This window comes from Pantherophis guttatus, chromosome 2, assembly GCF_059756535.1.
Source record: "Pantherophis guttatus breed Tessera chromosome 2, ASM5975653v1, whole genome shotgun sequence".
In the NCBI taxonomy this organism is placed as follows: domain Eukaryota; kingdom Metazoa; phylum Chordata; class Lepidosauria; order Squamata; family Colubridae; genus Pantherophis; species Pantherophis guttatus.
The window spans coordinates 252,094,441-252,109,293 of NC_142064.1; the positions used below are offsets into that span (position 1 = coordinate 252,094,441).

Here is a 14,853-nt window from a genome sequence, read left to right on the forward strand (position 1 = left end):
CTCAACAAGCAGACATGGCAAAATTTTACAAAAAAATACGCATACAGAAAAGAGATGCTACACAAACAGAATATGAAATATACCAAAGAACATACTAACAGTCTTTATTATGATTTGTATGCTCTGTAGGCATCAACCATAACCCCAGGGCTCCTTTTACATATCTTTCAGACATTGCATTTCATCTTTTAAATCAGAGCATCCAGATTATTATTATGGCACAAACATCTGTCCATTTCATCTCCAGGATCAGACTGAAGGCAGGGAAGATTATAATCAAGTTTCGGAGAACGGCAGCAAAAAAGAAGGACCTACAGGTGTAGAGGAAGGACGGTCCAGTCAAAGTTGCCATAGATGCCAAGACTCAGTGCTTCAGTTTAGGATCTCTGACCCAGGGATGGCCAAATTTACGTATGGTACTCAAAAACATTTTTCAGCACAAAGGACAGAGTTTAAAGCCTTTCCTTTCAAAGGAAAACATGCTGCTAGGTTATTGCAGCCGAAACACATGCAAGTCATTTTTAAAGTAAAATCATTAAAATGCAAAATATGAACTGATTGAAGAGGAACTAAAAATGCAAAATTCAATAGCTAATTTTCTTTTTCTTTCAAAATGAAAAAAGATCGAGCCTAGCGCTAGAAAGGGGTCAATTTTGATCCCTTGGTGAAAAGAGGATGTCCTAAAAGGGATATTATGTCAGGAAGGCCAAGCCAGCCTCCCTACTCTTTATAATTCTTCCTTTGTTCCCCAGGGCAACAGTCTTTAAGGCCTTGGTGTGCAAGGAGAGCCGTTCTGCTTCCGTGTCACATTCTACAGTACACAAGGCGGAGATAAAACAACCAAACTTTCCAATTTCATTAAATCAAAATGGCTCAACACCCTGCTCTGATCTGGCAGGTTTAAGAGATCTGTAAGGTTTTTTTTCCCCTCTGGGTACATGGATACATAAAATTATGGACTCATTATATCCATTTCGTGTATCCCAACTGGGTATTTTACACCCATGCGCCTCAGAAACACAGTCTGGGCTGGGAAACCTACTACCCACAGCAACGGATGGGCACGTGTCCCGTTAAAAGAAGCTGGTGGGAACGTGAAGATGGGGTCCTCCGTGTCTGCATCAGTAAAGGTCACACATTCCCCCACGTAGTCCAAGGACACTCGGATTCTTTTGGGGTGTTTGCTCAGGGACAAGGCCGTAACAGGGGAAGTGAGGGCCCAGTGTTGGCCCTTCCACAGGCCCACAGCCCAGATTCCTTCCTCTGGGCTGAAGTCCATCATCCCCTTCTTCTTGGAAGGATCTCGGGTGACCCCCACTGCCCAGAATTCCCCATCGCCCACTTCCAATTCCCAAAAGTATCTCCCAGAGGTGAACCCATCGCAGCCCAGAACCAGAGCTCTGGAATCCAATCTTTGGGGAGTGTCAGGGACATAATGTAAGGCAGGCAGCCTGTGCCGAGATTCGCCATCTCCTGCATTTCTTTGGTCCAGGGGCAGAAGAGCACTTGAGAAATCCAGATCAAGAGTTGGAATTCCTGTGAGCAGAAAGAAGCAACATTTGTCAGCACCTTCATTTCCCTTCCACTGCCGATGCTTCCTTCTGTTTGCTCTGTTTGCTCAACTCAGTGTCACTACATCTCTCTGTTATCATTAGCTATTCCTGGCAACTTCCCCAAAATTCAGGTACACTGCAACTCTCTACCCAGGTACACTGGGATCCCCAGAAACCACAACAGCATGGAATCTGCAGGCTACCTGCATAAATCCTCCGGGTGGTTCAAAAAAAAAAAATGTGAAAAACAAATAAAAACAAATATAACTATTATCTATTGAGCCCAATAATCCTTGCATCCCCAGTTAAGGTGGTTTCAGGGCTGTGAGAGCTCCCTGCTAAGATCTTAAAGAGAGCCATCAGATGGAATTAGATAGATCAATAGATTAAAGCAAAGGACAAGGACCTTCAAGTCCAATTCAAAGGAACTTGTTACACCCAAGAGCCATACAATCGAGACTCCGAGCATTAAAATTAAAGAGCAGCTGCCTCACAGATTAAGGAAATAAAACCTCACTCCAGAGAGTACTTTTCATTCACGTACCTGCCAATATATCTCAGATATGCAGAGTTGCACAGGTTTTTTTTTATTATTGTCTCATTCACACAGTTAAAAGGAAAGGGGGAAGGGGGGGAATCAAAGCGCCAATCTGCGGATGACTAAAAAATAAAAGAAAGTTCCACACAATACTTTAAAAGAATTCAGAGTTTTTAAAATCTCCAGCTTCGGGCTGTTTCTAATCCTTGGATTTACAGTTTTGATTTTCTTTCTTTAATAAACTGGCAATCATTATCCCTTTGGCAAAATACTCTACAAAATAATGGTGAATGCGAAATGAGTAACTTGGTAAGAATTTGCATTAGATTATACACAGTACTGGAATAAAAGCAAGCCATGTTCCCACTCTGCATTAGCAATATATCCTCAGTAGCTGAAGTAGCAATAAAAACACAGAAACAATTACAAATTCAACAGACGTTTCCCAAAAACTCACCGTTCTCATTCAGTGATTTCAGAGTGTCTGTTCTCTCGATGGCATATGTCACATTATCTAGAAAAAGCAGGTATTTGCCAAAATTTAGCACCTCCAATGTAGAGAAAACTACGTTTACTGATTAAACAGTGAAACCAGAGGGATGTGGTGGTACAGTGGCTTAATAATGCTGGAACTGCCAGATAGAAATGGTCTGCACTCCAGCGGTTCAAGCCTGGCTCCATGAGACGGAGTGAGCTCCCCTAGCTTGATCCCTAGCTCCTGCCTACCCAGCAGTTTGAAAGCATGCAATAGTGTGACTAAATAGAACTTAAAATGGGGGGAAAAAACTAGCCACCTCACTGAGACAAACCTAGCTGTGTTTGTGTAGGCTGAGAGAGGAAGCTGGCTGTCAGCCTTGTCCCAGCTTGGGCATTTAGGAAAGAAAGACCCTCGACTCCATTCATAGCGAAAGGTATACTTTTACTAAAGCCAAGTGGTTACAGCATAAGCAAAGCCAGATCTGAATATTCCTCTGTAAACCCAGTGATTTTCCCTTCTCCCAGGCCCCCTTGGTCATCTTGTTAATGGCCAATGATATTCAAACTACCGTATTTTTCGGACTATAAGACGCACCTAGCTTTTGGGAAGGAAAACAAGAAAAAAATTTTTGCCTCTGCCTCCCAGCAATTTGCCTCCTTGCAGCAAACAGCAAACAGCCTGGTCAGCTTCAGCACAGCCTGATTTAGCATGAGCAGCTGCTTGAATTAAGGACAGACCATGGAGATTCAAAGGTGACAAAACTTGAATCGAATTGGAAAGTTAAGATTTAATTTCAATCGATTTATCATTTGATTTAGTAAAATGTCTGACTCTCATGGAAAAGCATCAAATGCCTGCAGCTGGTTCCTTTTTTCCCCCTTATACAAAGGAACAAATGTAACAGGTAGACCTTTTAGAGAACATTAATCCTGTTTCAGACAGATAGTTGAAAGGCTTACGCTTCAAACAGCCTGGTCAGCTTCAGCACAGCCTGATTTAGCATGAGCAGCTGATTGGTGGTTGGATCTGCCTCCCAGAATACCGCCTATCAGATGCTCTAGGCTGCAGTGATCACCACTACCCATTGCCACCGCCACCTATCCCCGCCACCTGGAACCGGCCGAAAATGGGGCATGCGGAGGCGGCAGTGGCGATGGGCCACGGCAATCCCCGGAACCTGGAACAGCTGATAGGCAGTATTCCGAGAGGCAGATCCAACCACCAATCAGCTGCTCATGCTAAATCAGGCTGTGCTGAAGCTTGCCTGCTGCAAGAAGGCAAGTTGCTGGGAGGCAGAGGCCAAAGGGTGGGGGCTGGCCGATGGGCAGGGCTTCAGCAACATTTGCTGTCTAAGACTCACAGGCATTTCCACCCACTTTTTTTTTTTGGGGGGGGGGGGAGTGCGTCTTAGACACCGAAAAATATGGTAGGTGTTTTGGTAACAGTTCTAAAGTTTGGTGTCTTTTTGGTGGGCATTTGCATTCAGTTCTCATGCCTGAGTCCTTGGATCTTTCACCTGTTGTCTCCGTCTGGCACTTCTGGTTCCTGTCATCTCCACTCCCTATATTCCCTCAATCCCTCTCCTTCCTTTTTATGGCAGGATGCCATCAAAGCGAAGCAAGGCTGAAGCGGTATGATGGCAGATCTGGACCTGGCTTCCTGGCGGAGCCCGCAAGAGTACTGCTAGTTAATTAGCATAAAGCTAGTTTCCCTTCCCCCCCACCCCCCCAAAAAATAATGCACCCAAAATAGATGTGCAAGTGCCGAGCAGGATCTAGGCTGTCAAGACTGCATTGTGTACCTAGCATGTGTAGATTTCCCTGACATTGTATGCCATACGCTAAATAAATAATAATTGTTTGACCTCTATCAACCTATGGTCAATCTGTTAGTAAGGCATTATTTTATCTTCCAAAGAAAGTATACACTTGACACAACTTGCTTTTAGCAGAGTAGGTCTGATAATTTGATTCCCTCACTCTAGCTGTCCATAACAGCTGAATTCTATTTTCCCTCCATATTTATTTTCTCAGCACATTCGGCGTAGGGAACCATTTTGATTTTATTCTTTTCCTACAGCAGCTTCTGCCTGCCTCATATTCTGACTTTCAATTCAACGCTTCCATTGGCCATGTCATTGAAATATATTGTGTGTTTGTGTATATCCTACTTTCCGTTGCCCTCACCGCCTATCACAGATTTTCAGAAGTAAAACAGGGGCTCCTCCTATCTAAGCTGGCACTTAATGCATTATGTCAAGATTTAAAGACTCGCCTATTGATAAATAAATAGCATACAAAATGTCTTAGGATGAGTATAGTCTTTAAAAAGGCCCGCAGTATCCTAGGTTAGCAATTAGAGATTACCGATTTCGCGTACCTTGAAATCTATTCATAGTTTCCTTCAGAGCCACCCCTTTCCGTGACAACAACTCCAGTCGTTCTCCCAGCTTGGATGTTGCTTCCTCAGCTGACGGGAACTGTTCTACGGTGCATCTGAATTTTTAAAGAGCACATTTACACCACTTACGAAAAAGTTCCAATTTTTGACACATTCTGCATTTTTCTTACGTATTTCTAAAGGACTACACTGAAAAGAGAACATACTAGCCTAGTATCCTAATCCAAGGAATGAAGCACTAAGGCATACCAAATTCTAGCATCTCACTTTTTATGTATTTGCCTTTCTTGCTCCAGAAATGCTAACTCCTATTTCAAGCATGCAGGATGATGTTAATTGCTTCAGATGAGAGATTTTTGAGCGCTGGCAAATAACACCAGTGATAGAAACTACTGGACTTTTTTTTAATGCAAAACTCCCAACATCTATTTTGACAATATGTACCCTGGAGAATTAATAATACATTATGCTCTCTGTTAATTAGCATATAGTGAGGCAGCTCCAGTATTCTAAAAATAATTCTTCTTGCTTTGCCACGGTTGACATTTTTCTCTTTTTAGGGCAGATAAAGCACTTGGACCCACTTTTCCTGTAAGATTAGAGCTAGTCTCACTGATGTGACTTCCCTCCGAAAGCACCGTGGTTGCCCTGATTTTATCAGAGAACATAAGAGCATCGAGCATGGCCTTCCTCTGCCTACAAACCCAAGGACGGCGCTTTAGAATGGAAGACCCTGAGGAGAAAGGGAAAGAGGAGAATCATACGTACCTGTCCATGTTTTTTTTAATGTCCTAAAAGAGAAAAAGGAAAAAAAAGAAAAAAGACATTGAGCCTCACAATGCTCTACCCTGCAGTCTATTGCTGGCTAATGGGGAGCATGCCTCAGCACCCTTGTCTCGGGCTGTGGAGGAGGACTCTGTGAGCGCTGTCCAAGGCATGACAGGTGGGAGCTTTGTTCTAGCCTCTGGTGCTTACAAGGCAGGGGGAAGTAGCCTGCCCCCCCAGTCACCCTCAGGCTCTTACCTGGGATCCCTGAGGTGGAACATCGGATGTTTGCTTCAAGACAAGAGGTGGGGGATGCTCCGGTTACACACGGGAGCCTTCAGGCCACGTTGCTCTCCCTGGTGCTGTAACTGGTTCTCTGAGGAGAAGGGCTGCCCTAATTCTTTCAGCAGCCTTCTCCTCCCCGAACTGTCCGCCCACCCTTTCTGCCAGTGAGCAGGCTGGCTTTGCGCCCCCTCCAAGGCCTGCCCACCAGCTACACCTTGCTTCACCACCCACATGACCTCTAAGTGGGCTGTCTGGTAGGCACACCTAATGAAGGGGAGGGCATGACTTATTTCAGCCCAACTGAGGCAATTGTGCCTTGTGCTTTGACAAGCCCAGGCCCAGAAGGAAGGACCCCAAAGGCCTCCCCACCGCAATGCCCCGTCCCAGGATCACGGTGCCTCTTCACCATCACCCGTTGTGCCTCAGAGAGATTCTCTGCACGTCACAGGTTACCTAAAAATCTTGTCCTTGTTGCTTGTGATCAGAAAGCTGGTTGCAAAATAATTAAAACAAAACAAAACAAAACAAAAAAAAAGGATTCTGTGCCAAGAGATCAAGTGCGCAGGAGGTGCTGCTCGATTTTTAAAATAAACCAGCCTCACATCCTTGGAATAGCTACATATGATGTTCGCCACGGAGTGGACCACAGGAAGACCCTAAGGAGATCCCAGAAAATGCAGGCTTTTTTGCAGGCACACATACGGCACAACACCCTCTTGTTCTTCTCCACAAAAGAAACCCCACTTGCTCACTATGTGCCCAAGTTACTTTCCCCCCCACCCCCTCCTCCCGTGTCTCTTTGAAGGCATGCAACTCATCCATGGACCAAATGTTAGGAGCAACATCGAATTCCCATCCCGTCACTGCAGCGGCTGCAGCCCGAGAACCCAATCACCCTTGAGAGAACCCATATTAACAGGACAGTACGTACTAGAGGTCTGCATGGCAGCCATACCCGATGGGTCCCGACATGAACCTGAAGGAATGGGGTCATCCAGGCCAGCTTCTCAACAGCCTTCAGGTCAGGCTGAGGGACCTGGAAGTACATCTGCCAACAGCAGAATGCTATGATGTCATGGCATTCTGCAATGGGAGGAGCTCCAGAGCTCCAGCTCTCCCTTGTAGATGTTCAAGGGCACCGTTCCACGAGAGCACAGACCAAACTAGCAAGGTCCCCCTTCGCCTTCCCATGAAAGGCCAACACTCTGCAAGGGTGGAAAATACTCCCACCCACAGCACTGAATGCTTCATCACAAACAGCCACATCAACCAGAAAGGCCAAAGCCAGCACCTGTGCAGAGTAGAAAGGGAAGGGGGAACACTTTGCAGAGAAGCCCCCATATTACCTGTCTATGGCCTGTACCCCACTGTCGCCAATACGCAGATTTTTTTTTTCCCCATAAGAATAAATAGTTGAATCCTTGTTCTGGGTTCCAGTAGGGATCACATCCAAGTTCATGTTTGAGCAACTGTATCTAAGGGCCAGGAATTCACAAACCTGACATCCAAAACCTTGGGAGCCCAGTGCCAGGGCCTCTGACTCATTGGCAAGGTCACCTCCAAGCCAGAAAGAGAGACCTTTGTGATCGCAAAGTCTCACCTGCAAAAATTCACTCGCCGGCTGCTTGCACTTCACCTCCATCTCGGTGATGACATCACCAAGACGGGAAAGTTCTTCTGAGATTTTGGTCATCATGTCGTCTTTCTGCTTCTCTAGGTCTTTATCTAGCTCTTCCAGCTGGGTCAGCAGGCATTCCTCCTGTTCTTTCAGGAACTGATGCAGCTGTTCAAATTCAGTGACGATGTCCTTCCTTTCAGTTTCAACTTTTTCCTGCGAGGACCAGAGGTGGGATGAGAAAGGAGTGGACCATCCCCATGAGGAATATAACCAGAAGATCATTACGGAGTTGAAGGACGCACAATGCAAAACTTGATTGCGTTATACAGCATCCTGGAGTCATGGGATCATCATTTTGGCAACTTTCCTAGCCAGCTTCCAACAAGCAAGGTTAATAGGGAAAGAGGGATTCACTTAATGACCATGTGTTTCACTTAACAACTGTGGTGATTCGCTCAACAATTGTGGCAAACTAGGACATAAAATCAGGCACAACTCACTTAACAACTGCTTGCTTAGCAAGGAAAGTCTGGTCCCAATTGAGGACTTCTTGTAGATGTTGCATAAGAGACAGTGCAGGCAACAGAAGAAATGGCCATAGAACACTTTGAAGAAAGGGAGAATCAAAACACAACAAGGAGAATTTTTGAGAAGGGGAGAGGGGGGAGGAATTCAGAAATTCAAGCCTTACTTCTCTGCTCATGGTATGTAATGGTACCTACCGTGTATTCTTGGATTTTCTTCTCGCCTGTCAGCTTCTGACTCCATAGATTATTCTTTTCCTGCTTCAGAGTTTCTAATTGTGCCTTAACTCGCTCCTGAATAAATAAAAATGGCTTGAGATAGGGGGGAGAAGATTAGAGGCAGTAAGACCTTGGAAATTACAGCACAGGCAGCCTGCGTTCACATAATATGCTAATCTTTGGTTAACTACTTTACCTCGATTGGCTAGTTCACACAATATACTAACCCGTAAATAAACCAAACTGGATGGGACTGCATACAAACTAGATTAGCCTTTCTCAGCTGGGATCCCTGAGAAGTTGCTAGGGGTTCAAGCAAGAGGCTGTGATTGACTTTGTATGCCACACAATGCTACTGTAGTTATTTATTTTACTTATATGTCAAATTTAGAAACTGCCATCTCCCTCCCAGAGTGACTCTGGATGGTATATAATAATTTGTATGCAGGGAAACCCTGACACATTATTTCAAGTGTCCTTCAGAACAAAAAGGTTGAGAAATACTATAGACAATAATTGCAATATAGGTTAGAATGTTGTTGAGCCAATATTTCTGATCCACTACACTGCCATAACGCCTATCCAAAAGAGATAGGTATACAAAGCAGAATACTGACGTCTTCTCATTCCCACTAGTTTGAATGTTCTTCATTTTTTTAGGCTTCATAACTGATGACAGCCATAAAGCTAACTCTTGCTTCTTAAAACAAAATTCAAGAGTCTTGGGCACTGATTCTATCTGTACCCAACCCCATAGTCCCATAGATCACCAAAATAATACAATACATAAAACCTTGATATTGGACACCAGAGATCACAATGCTCCATTCGGTTGCAGGTTTTATTTCATTAGAGCTAAAAATAGAGAAGGCCCTTATGCAAATGTTCTTCTAGAGCTTAATGTTGGTGACAGTTGAATTTTCAAATGCTTGCATGGATTTGTGAAGCAAAAGTAGGTGTTTTTTTTTTTAAACACCTTCAAAACCTAGTGTAGAGTTCTGGGATCCTCTGACAGTCTTTCAACTAAGTACTTTCAACTAAGTACTAGGCTCTAATGCTACTTAGCCTTAGCCTGATCAGATAGTCAATCAGTGCTGCTAACTCATAAGAACATAGTGTAGCAAGCATAAACAAACAAACAAACAAACAAACAAATAAATAATTTCTCTTCTGAACCTGGTCTTGTCAAAGAAACAGGAAAATATAGTAAATGTTAAGCTCTATCAATAAATACATGAGATTAAGCTACAAACAGAAATATGATTATTTAAGATGTTGTGCATTCCATATAGTAAACTGTCATGTATATGAGCTACCGGTATACATATTTTAGCTTTAGGTGCTATAAAAAGGGAACACTAAAGAAGCATTGGTAGCTTGATGGGCAATTGCTGCTACTTTACTTGGCCCAAAAGGTTTGATGAACATAAAGTACCAAGTCAAAAAAAGATAAATAGCAACAGAAGTAGTCCTTCACTTACAAATATTCATTTAGTGACTGTTCAAAGTTACAGTGGCACTGAAAAAGTGACTTTTGACCATTTTTCAGACTTACTGTTACAGTACCTCCCATGGTCATGTAATCAACATTCGGCTGCTTGGCAACTGGCTCATATTTAGGATGGTTGCAGTGTCCCAGAGTCATATGATCAACCTTTTGCAACTTTTTGCAAGCAAAGTCAAAGGGGAAGCCAGATTCATTTAACAACCATACTAATTTAACAACTGCCGTAATTCACTTAACAACTGTGCCAAGAAAGATAAAAAAATGGGACAAAACTCACTTAACCACTCCTAGCAACAGAAACTTTGGGCTCTTGAGGACTACTTAAGTGTCTTGCCTTCCAGATCATTGCACAAACATATTTTTAGTACTTCTGACATTGCTGGATACCCATATTCATAACCCTGCTGTCAACACAGCAGATAGCTCAGTCGAATTTACACTTAAAATGACCATATTATCAATTCACAATTCATTCAAACCCTGGTCACTTCATATTTGGACTACTGCAATGTGGCTTTACATGGGGAAGCCCTTGAAGACCATCCAGAAACTATAGCCGGTTCAAAACACAGTGCTGTGAACAGTAACGGGGGCCTTATGTATATGAGCTATATATATATATATTAGCTTTAGGTGCTATAAAAAGGGAACATTAAAGAAACATTGGTAGCTTAATAGGCAATTGAATTGTACAAAACAGTACCGCTAGTAAGCTGCATTGCCTGCCAGTTGGCTTTTGAACACAATTCAAGGTACCAGTTCTTACTTTTAAAACCCTTTGTAGCATAGAACCTGGTTCCCTGAGGGACCATTCTTCTTCCATTGTTACTGACTGGCTGGCACCTTTGGGCTGAGCATTACCTGGTTCCTTCTATTAAATGTTGCCATATTATGGTACCTGGGAAGCGTCCATTCTCTGTCATGGCCCATACCTATTTTACACAGCAATCCCCAAAGATACAAATGGCACAACTTGGTGCTCTAAAAAAGCCCTTAAAATCTGGTTTTGGACTATATATGTATATGTATATGTTTTAAGGGCACGGCGGTGCCTTCCGCCGTGCCCTTTCCGCAAGCCGGGCTCGCCTAACACTTTTTAAAATGTTTTTAATTGTTTGTTATTGTTTTTAATCATGGGGCCAAATTTATATATATCTTTTTAATTGTATTTTAATGTTTGTAGTTTATGCTTTTACTTGGCTGTTCACCGCCCTGAGTCCTCAGGGAGAAGGGTGGTATACAAATTTAAAAATAAATAAATAAATAAATAAATATGTATGTGTGTGTGATGTGTATGTATATGTATATGTATATGTATATGTATATGTATATACATACATACATACATACATACATTATATATATATATATATATATATATATATATATATATATATATATATATATATATATATATATATATATTAGGGGGGGCTGCGTTGTATTTTCATAGTTGTTTTTTAGTCCAGGTTGTCTGTGTTTCATTTTGCCTTTAACTGTTTTAATTTAGCATTATGTTTTTGTAAGCAGCCTTGGCGGCTCTATTAAACGATGATTATTTGGGGGGGAAACGTATATGCTAAACTGGAAACCAGAAATTTAATAAGAGGCTACTTCCATCTGGCATCCCCGATATGTAATTTTCCTCAGCAAAAACATAACAAATTATTTTTTAAAAAAAGAAAAGAAAAAGAAAAGGAAGAGGTGTGTGGGGGAGGGGAGGGAAGCGTTTAAACGCAGGGCCCCCTGGCTCCTCCTTACCCTGTAATCCCGGGCTGCCCTCTCGACGTGGAAGATGGTGTGAGCGCGGTGCTCCTGGGACCGGTCGCAGTGGGCGCAGATGGGCGTCTGGTCCTCCTCGCAGAAGAACTGCAGCACGTCCTGGTGGATCTCGCACAGCCTCCCCCCGCTCCCGTCTCCAGCCCCTCCGAGGCCGACGGGCGCCCTTTTCCCGGTCGGGGAGGCGACGGGCAGAGGGGCCGGGGGCGGCGTGATAGGGGCGGCCGGGGACGGCGCGAGAGGGAGCAGCGGAGGGGTGGCCGGCGGCGGCGTTGGGCACGGAGGCGGCGGGGTGGCGGGCCTTGAGACGACGGGCGCCGGAGGGACGATCGTCGGGGCGGTCACCACCGCCGGTGGCGCTGCCGCTGGTGCTATCGCTGAGCTCGCCGGGGAGACTAGTGTGGCCGCCGCCGCCGCTGCCGCTGCCGCTGCTGCTGCAGCCGCCGCCGCAGGTCCGGTGAAGGAGTCGAGCCTCTGCCGCTTGGGCCTCTCCACCACCAGGTTGGCCAGGAGCGGCGGCGGCTTGATGGGCCGGAGGTTCCTCTTGCGGGCGCTGGCGCCGCATTCCAGGCAGGAGATGTTGATCTTGGGCTCTCCCAGCCGCTGCCCGATGCAGGCGGTGCAGAAGTTGTGGCCGCAGGGAAGGCAAACCGGATCCGGGCAGTAGACGCGGCACAAGGAGCACCAGGTCTCGCTCGGGTAACGCGGGCCGGCGGGGATCTCGGCGGGCGTCGTGCCGGGAGGTGGAGAGTCTGGCGGCGAAGGAGGAGAGAGCAGGCATGGCGGGCCGGGCTGGAGCAGCGGAGGCGGGATCGGGCCTCCGACGCCCAGGCCTGGGTGCTGCGTGCCTCGCAGGCGGCTCCGGAGAAGCCTCTGTTGCAAGAGCTGCTCCGCCGTCATCCCGCCCAGGCCTCCGCTCATGATGATGGTGGCTGCCTGCCTGCCTGCCCGCCCGCCGGCTGACCGCGCACGATGCCCGCTCTCTTTTCGCCAAGGCGAGGCGCGAGGCCCTTCCGGCGGGAGCCCCGATTGGCCGAGCGGCCTCGCGGAAGGGGCGCGGCCGAGGCGACGTCGAGGCAGTGAGCCGGCCCGACGGGGGTGGGGGGGTGGGGAGAGAGACGTTAGCGCGGTAACGCTTCTCGCGCGCGCCGGAAGGGGCGGGCAGCAGGACAGGAAGTCCCCTCTTCGTTCTCTAATGGAGGTTGTCAGTCATCCGAGTCATGGTTGTCCCAAGGGTGCTTCCCCCCCCGTCCCCGCCCCCCCACGTAGGAGGCAACTGTTTTTTTTTTCTTGGAAGATGTTTCGCTTCTCATCCAAGAAGCTTTTTTTAATTCAAATCTTTTATTGTCAGTGCACAACATAGGTGCAATGAGATTGGTTGAGCTCCCTCAGTGCACCCCCCCAAACACAATAAAGAAAGATTGCTGTACAATTTAATTTAATTTAAATTAATTTAATTTAAATTAAATTAATTTAAATTAATTTAAATTAATTTAATAAATTTATATGCCGCCCCTCTCCGAAGACTCAGGGCGTCTCAGGGCGGCAATAAAAAATGTGGAAGAAGGGCAGCTCTGAACCAACAAATATAAATATATTAGGAAAAAGAATGAATTGTTAAAAAATAAAAGAGGGCAAAATATGTACAACTAGCAAAGTTAGAATTCAGGGATAAATGAAGAAGGTGTTTATATATGCAAGTATAGAAATATGAGGTATATTCAAAAAAAAAAAGGAAAGGGGGAAGACGATATTGATAAAAATTGTAATTGAGTAAAATGTATTTGAATTTGACTAATTGTATAAGATAAGAAACGACCAAAACTGTTCAAAAAACAAAAAAAGAAAGAAAGATGTGGGTGAAGGTGGGAGAGGAGAAAAGAAAAAAAACAATAAAACTTTTTTTTTTAAAAAGAGATTGGTTGAGCTCCCTCAGTGCACCCCTCCCAAACACAAAACAACTCACAGTGAAGACAGAAAATCCCTAACCCAATAAATCAAAATTAACAAAACACCCAGTCCTATTGCACCAGTGTGAACATGTTACACATTGTGCGGGCCCTGCAGGCCATCATACTACATATTTATTTATTTATTTATGCAGAAAAGGAAGGATCTTTATATTCCTTGCAGGTAGCTAGTCATTTGCATCCTTTTGGAGAGTTGTTGAGGCACTCAGGTTTGTTTGTGTCCTCAGGGTTGTCTGAGTAATGCAAATGTTTCTCTAGTCTGCAATTTTTTCCTCTGGAAATCCGTTCATACTTTTAGCCATGCACTTTGGGATGAACACCCTTCGAATGGCTTGGGAATATGAACGGATTTCCAGAGGAAAAAAATTGCAGACTGCAGGAACATTTGCACTACTCAGGTGACCCCGAGGACACAGATAAACCTCAGAGTGCCTCAACAACTCTTAAAAGGAGGCAAATAACCAGCTATCTGCAAGGAATATAAATCCTTCTATTCCTCACCATCCAGTCCAAGCTTAAGAAGCTTCTTGGATGAGAAGCGAAATGTGTTCAAAGAAAAAACAAGAAAAGTACAGTTGCCTCCTGAAAAAGCACCTTTGGGTCCCCTCTTGTTGGAACTCATTTCCTATTACTTCAAGTAGCATTGGCTGGGGTGAAGGGAATCACAATCCGGGCCACCAGAAATTGCGTTCCCCAAACTAACACCAAGGCTATTGTCCACTTATTTGAATTGCAAACAAACTAGTTTCAATAAAGGTGAATATTTGGAGCTCAGGATTGAAATGAGGGATCTTTGGTGTTCTCTCAGCTTGTTTGTTTTCTTGCAAACATTTCATTTAAAACAGTTAGGTTTTTAGTTTTCATGCATACGTTATAGGCTTAATTAATTAATGTTCTTGCTTGATCTTATATTTGAGGCCAATTTTAACCGTGTTATTGTAATGTAGGTACTGATGAGTCAATACAAAATGCTTGCATCTACCTCTGTTTGTCTTTTGACTGTATTGTTTAAACATTTCATTATCCAAACTTAGGTAATATCATCACTACTAATAGGAGTGGAGTTTGCTCTTTGTAATCCAGTGGCTTGCCCTGTCATAGTTTACTTTAGTGCATTGTGCACCATTAGAACGCAAATATTTTGAAAAATTTGGGTGACAGCTTGAAATTCAAATATAATTCAGTTTTATTTTATAAATCAAGAAGCATTGCTGTGG

At 44.4% G+C, this 14,853-nt stretch overlaps 1 protein-coding gene across 6 annotated transcripts; it reads right to left on the reverse strand.

Moving 5' to 3' along the window:
• Positions 1–73: 73 nt before the first annotated feature.
• LOC117667989 (E3 ubiquitin-protein ligase TRIM15-like) lies at positions 74–12,831 on the reverse strand. 6 transcript variants are annotated; one of them, XM_034421646.3, is made up of 9 exons: positions 11,649–12,819; positions 8,360–8,455; positions 7,620–7,850; positions 6,951–7,067; positions 5,993–6,025; positions 5,738–5,760; positions 4,949–5,064; positions 2,549–2,605; positions 74–1,536 (listed from the first exon to the last, which is right to left on the reverse strand). In XM_034421646.3, the coding sequence occupies exons 1-9, from the start codon at positions 12,585–12,587 to the stop codon at positions 953–955; spliced, it is 2,196 nt and encodes a 731-aa protein (XP_034277537.2). In that variant the 5' UTR covers positions 12,588–12,819; the 3' UTR covers positions 74–952. The 6 variants fall into 6 exon arrangements, with proteins under 6 accessions (XP_034277537.2, XP_034277536.2, XP_087739955.1 ...); XM_034421645.3 differs by having other exon boundaries at positions 8,360–8,473; positions 11,649–12,792; XM_087883829.1 differs by lacking the exon at positions 6,951–7,067 and having other exon boundaries at positions 11,649–12,831.
• Positions 12,832–14,853: the final 2,022 nt, after the last annotated feature.

Excerpts from the sequence above, each read along its gene's own strand:
- LOC117667989 (XM_034421645.3), bottom strand. The coding sequence starts at position 12,587 with ATGAGCGGAGGCCTGGGCGGGATGACGGCGGAGCAGCTCTTGCAACAG. Across the intron at positions 6,026-6,950 it reads GGCTGCCATGCAGACCTCTA|CAAACATCCGATGTTCCACC; the intron begins GTACGTACTGTC and ends CTTGTCTTGAAG. Across the intron at positions 2,606-4,948 it reads AACTATGAATAGATTTCAAG|ATAATGTGACATATGCCATC; the intron begins GTACGCGAAATC and ends TGCTTTTTCTAG.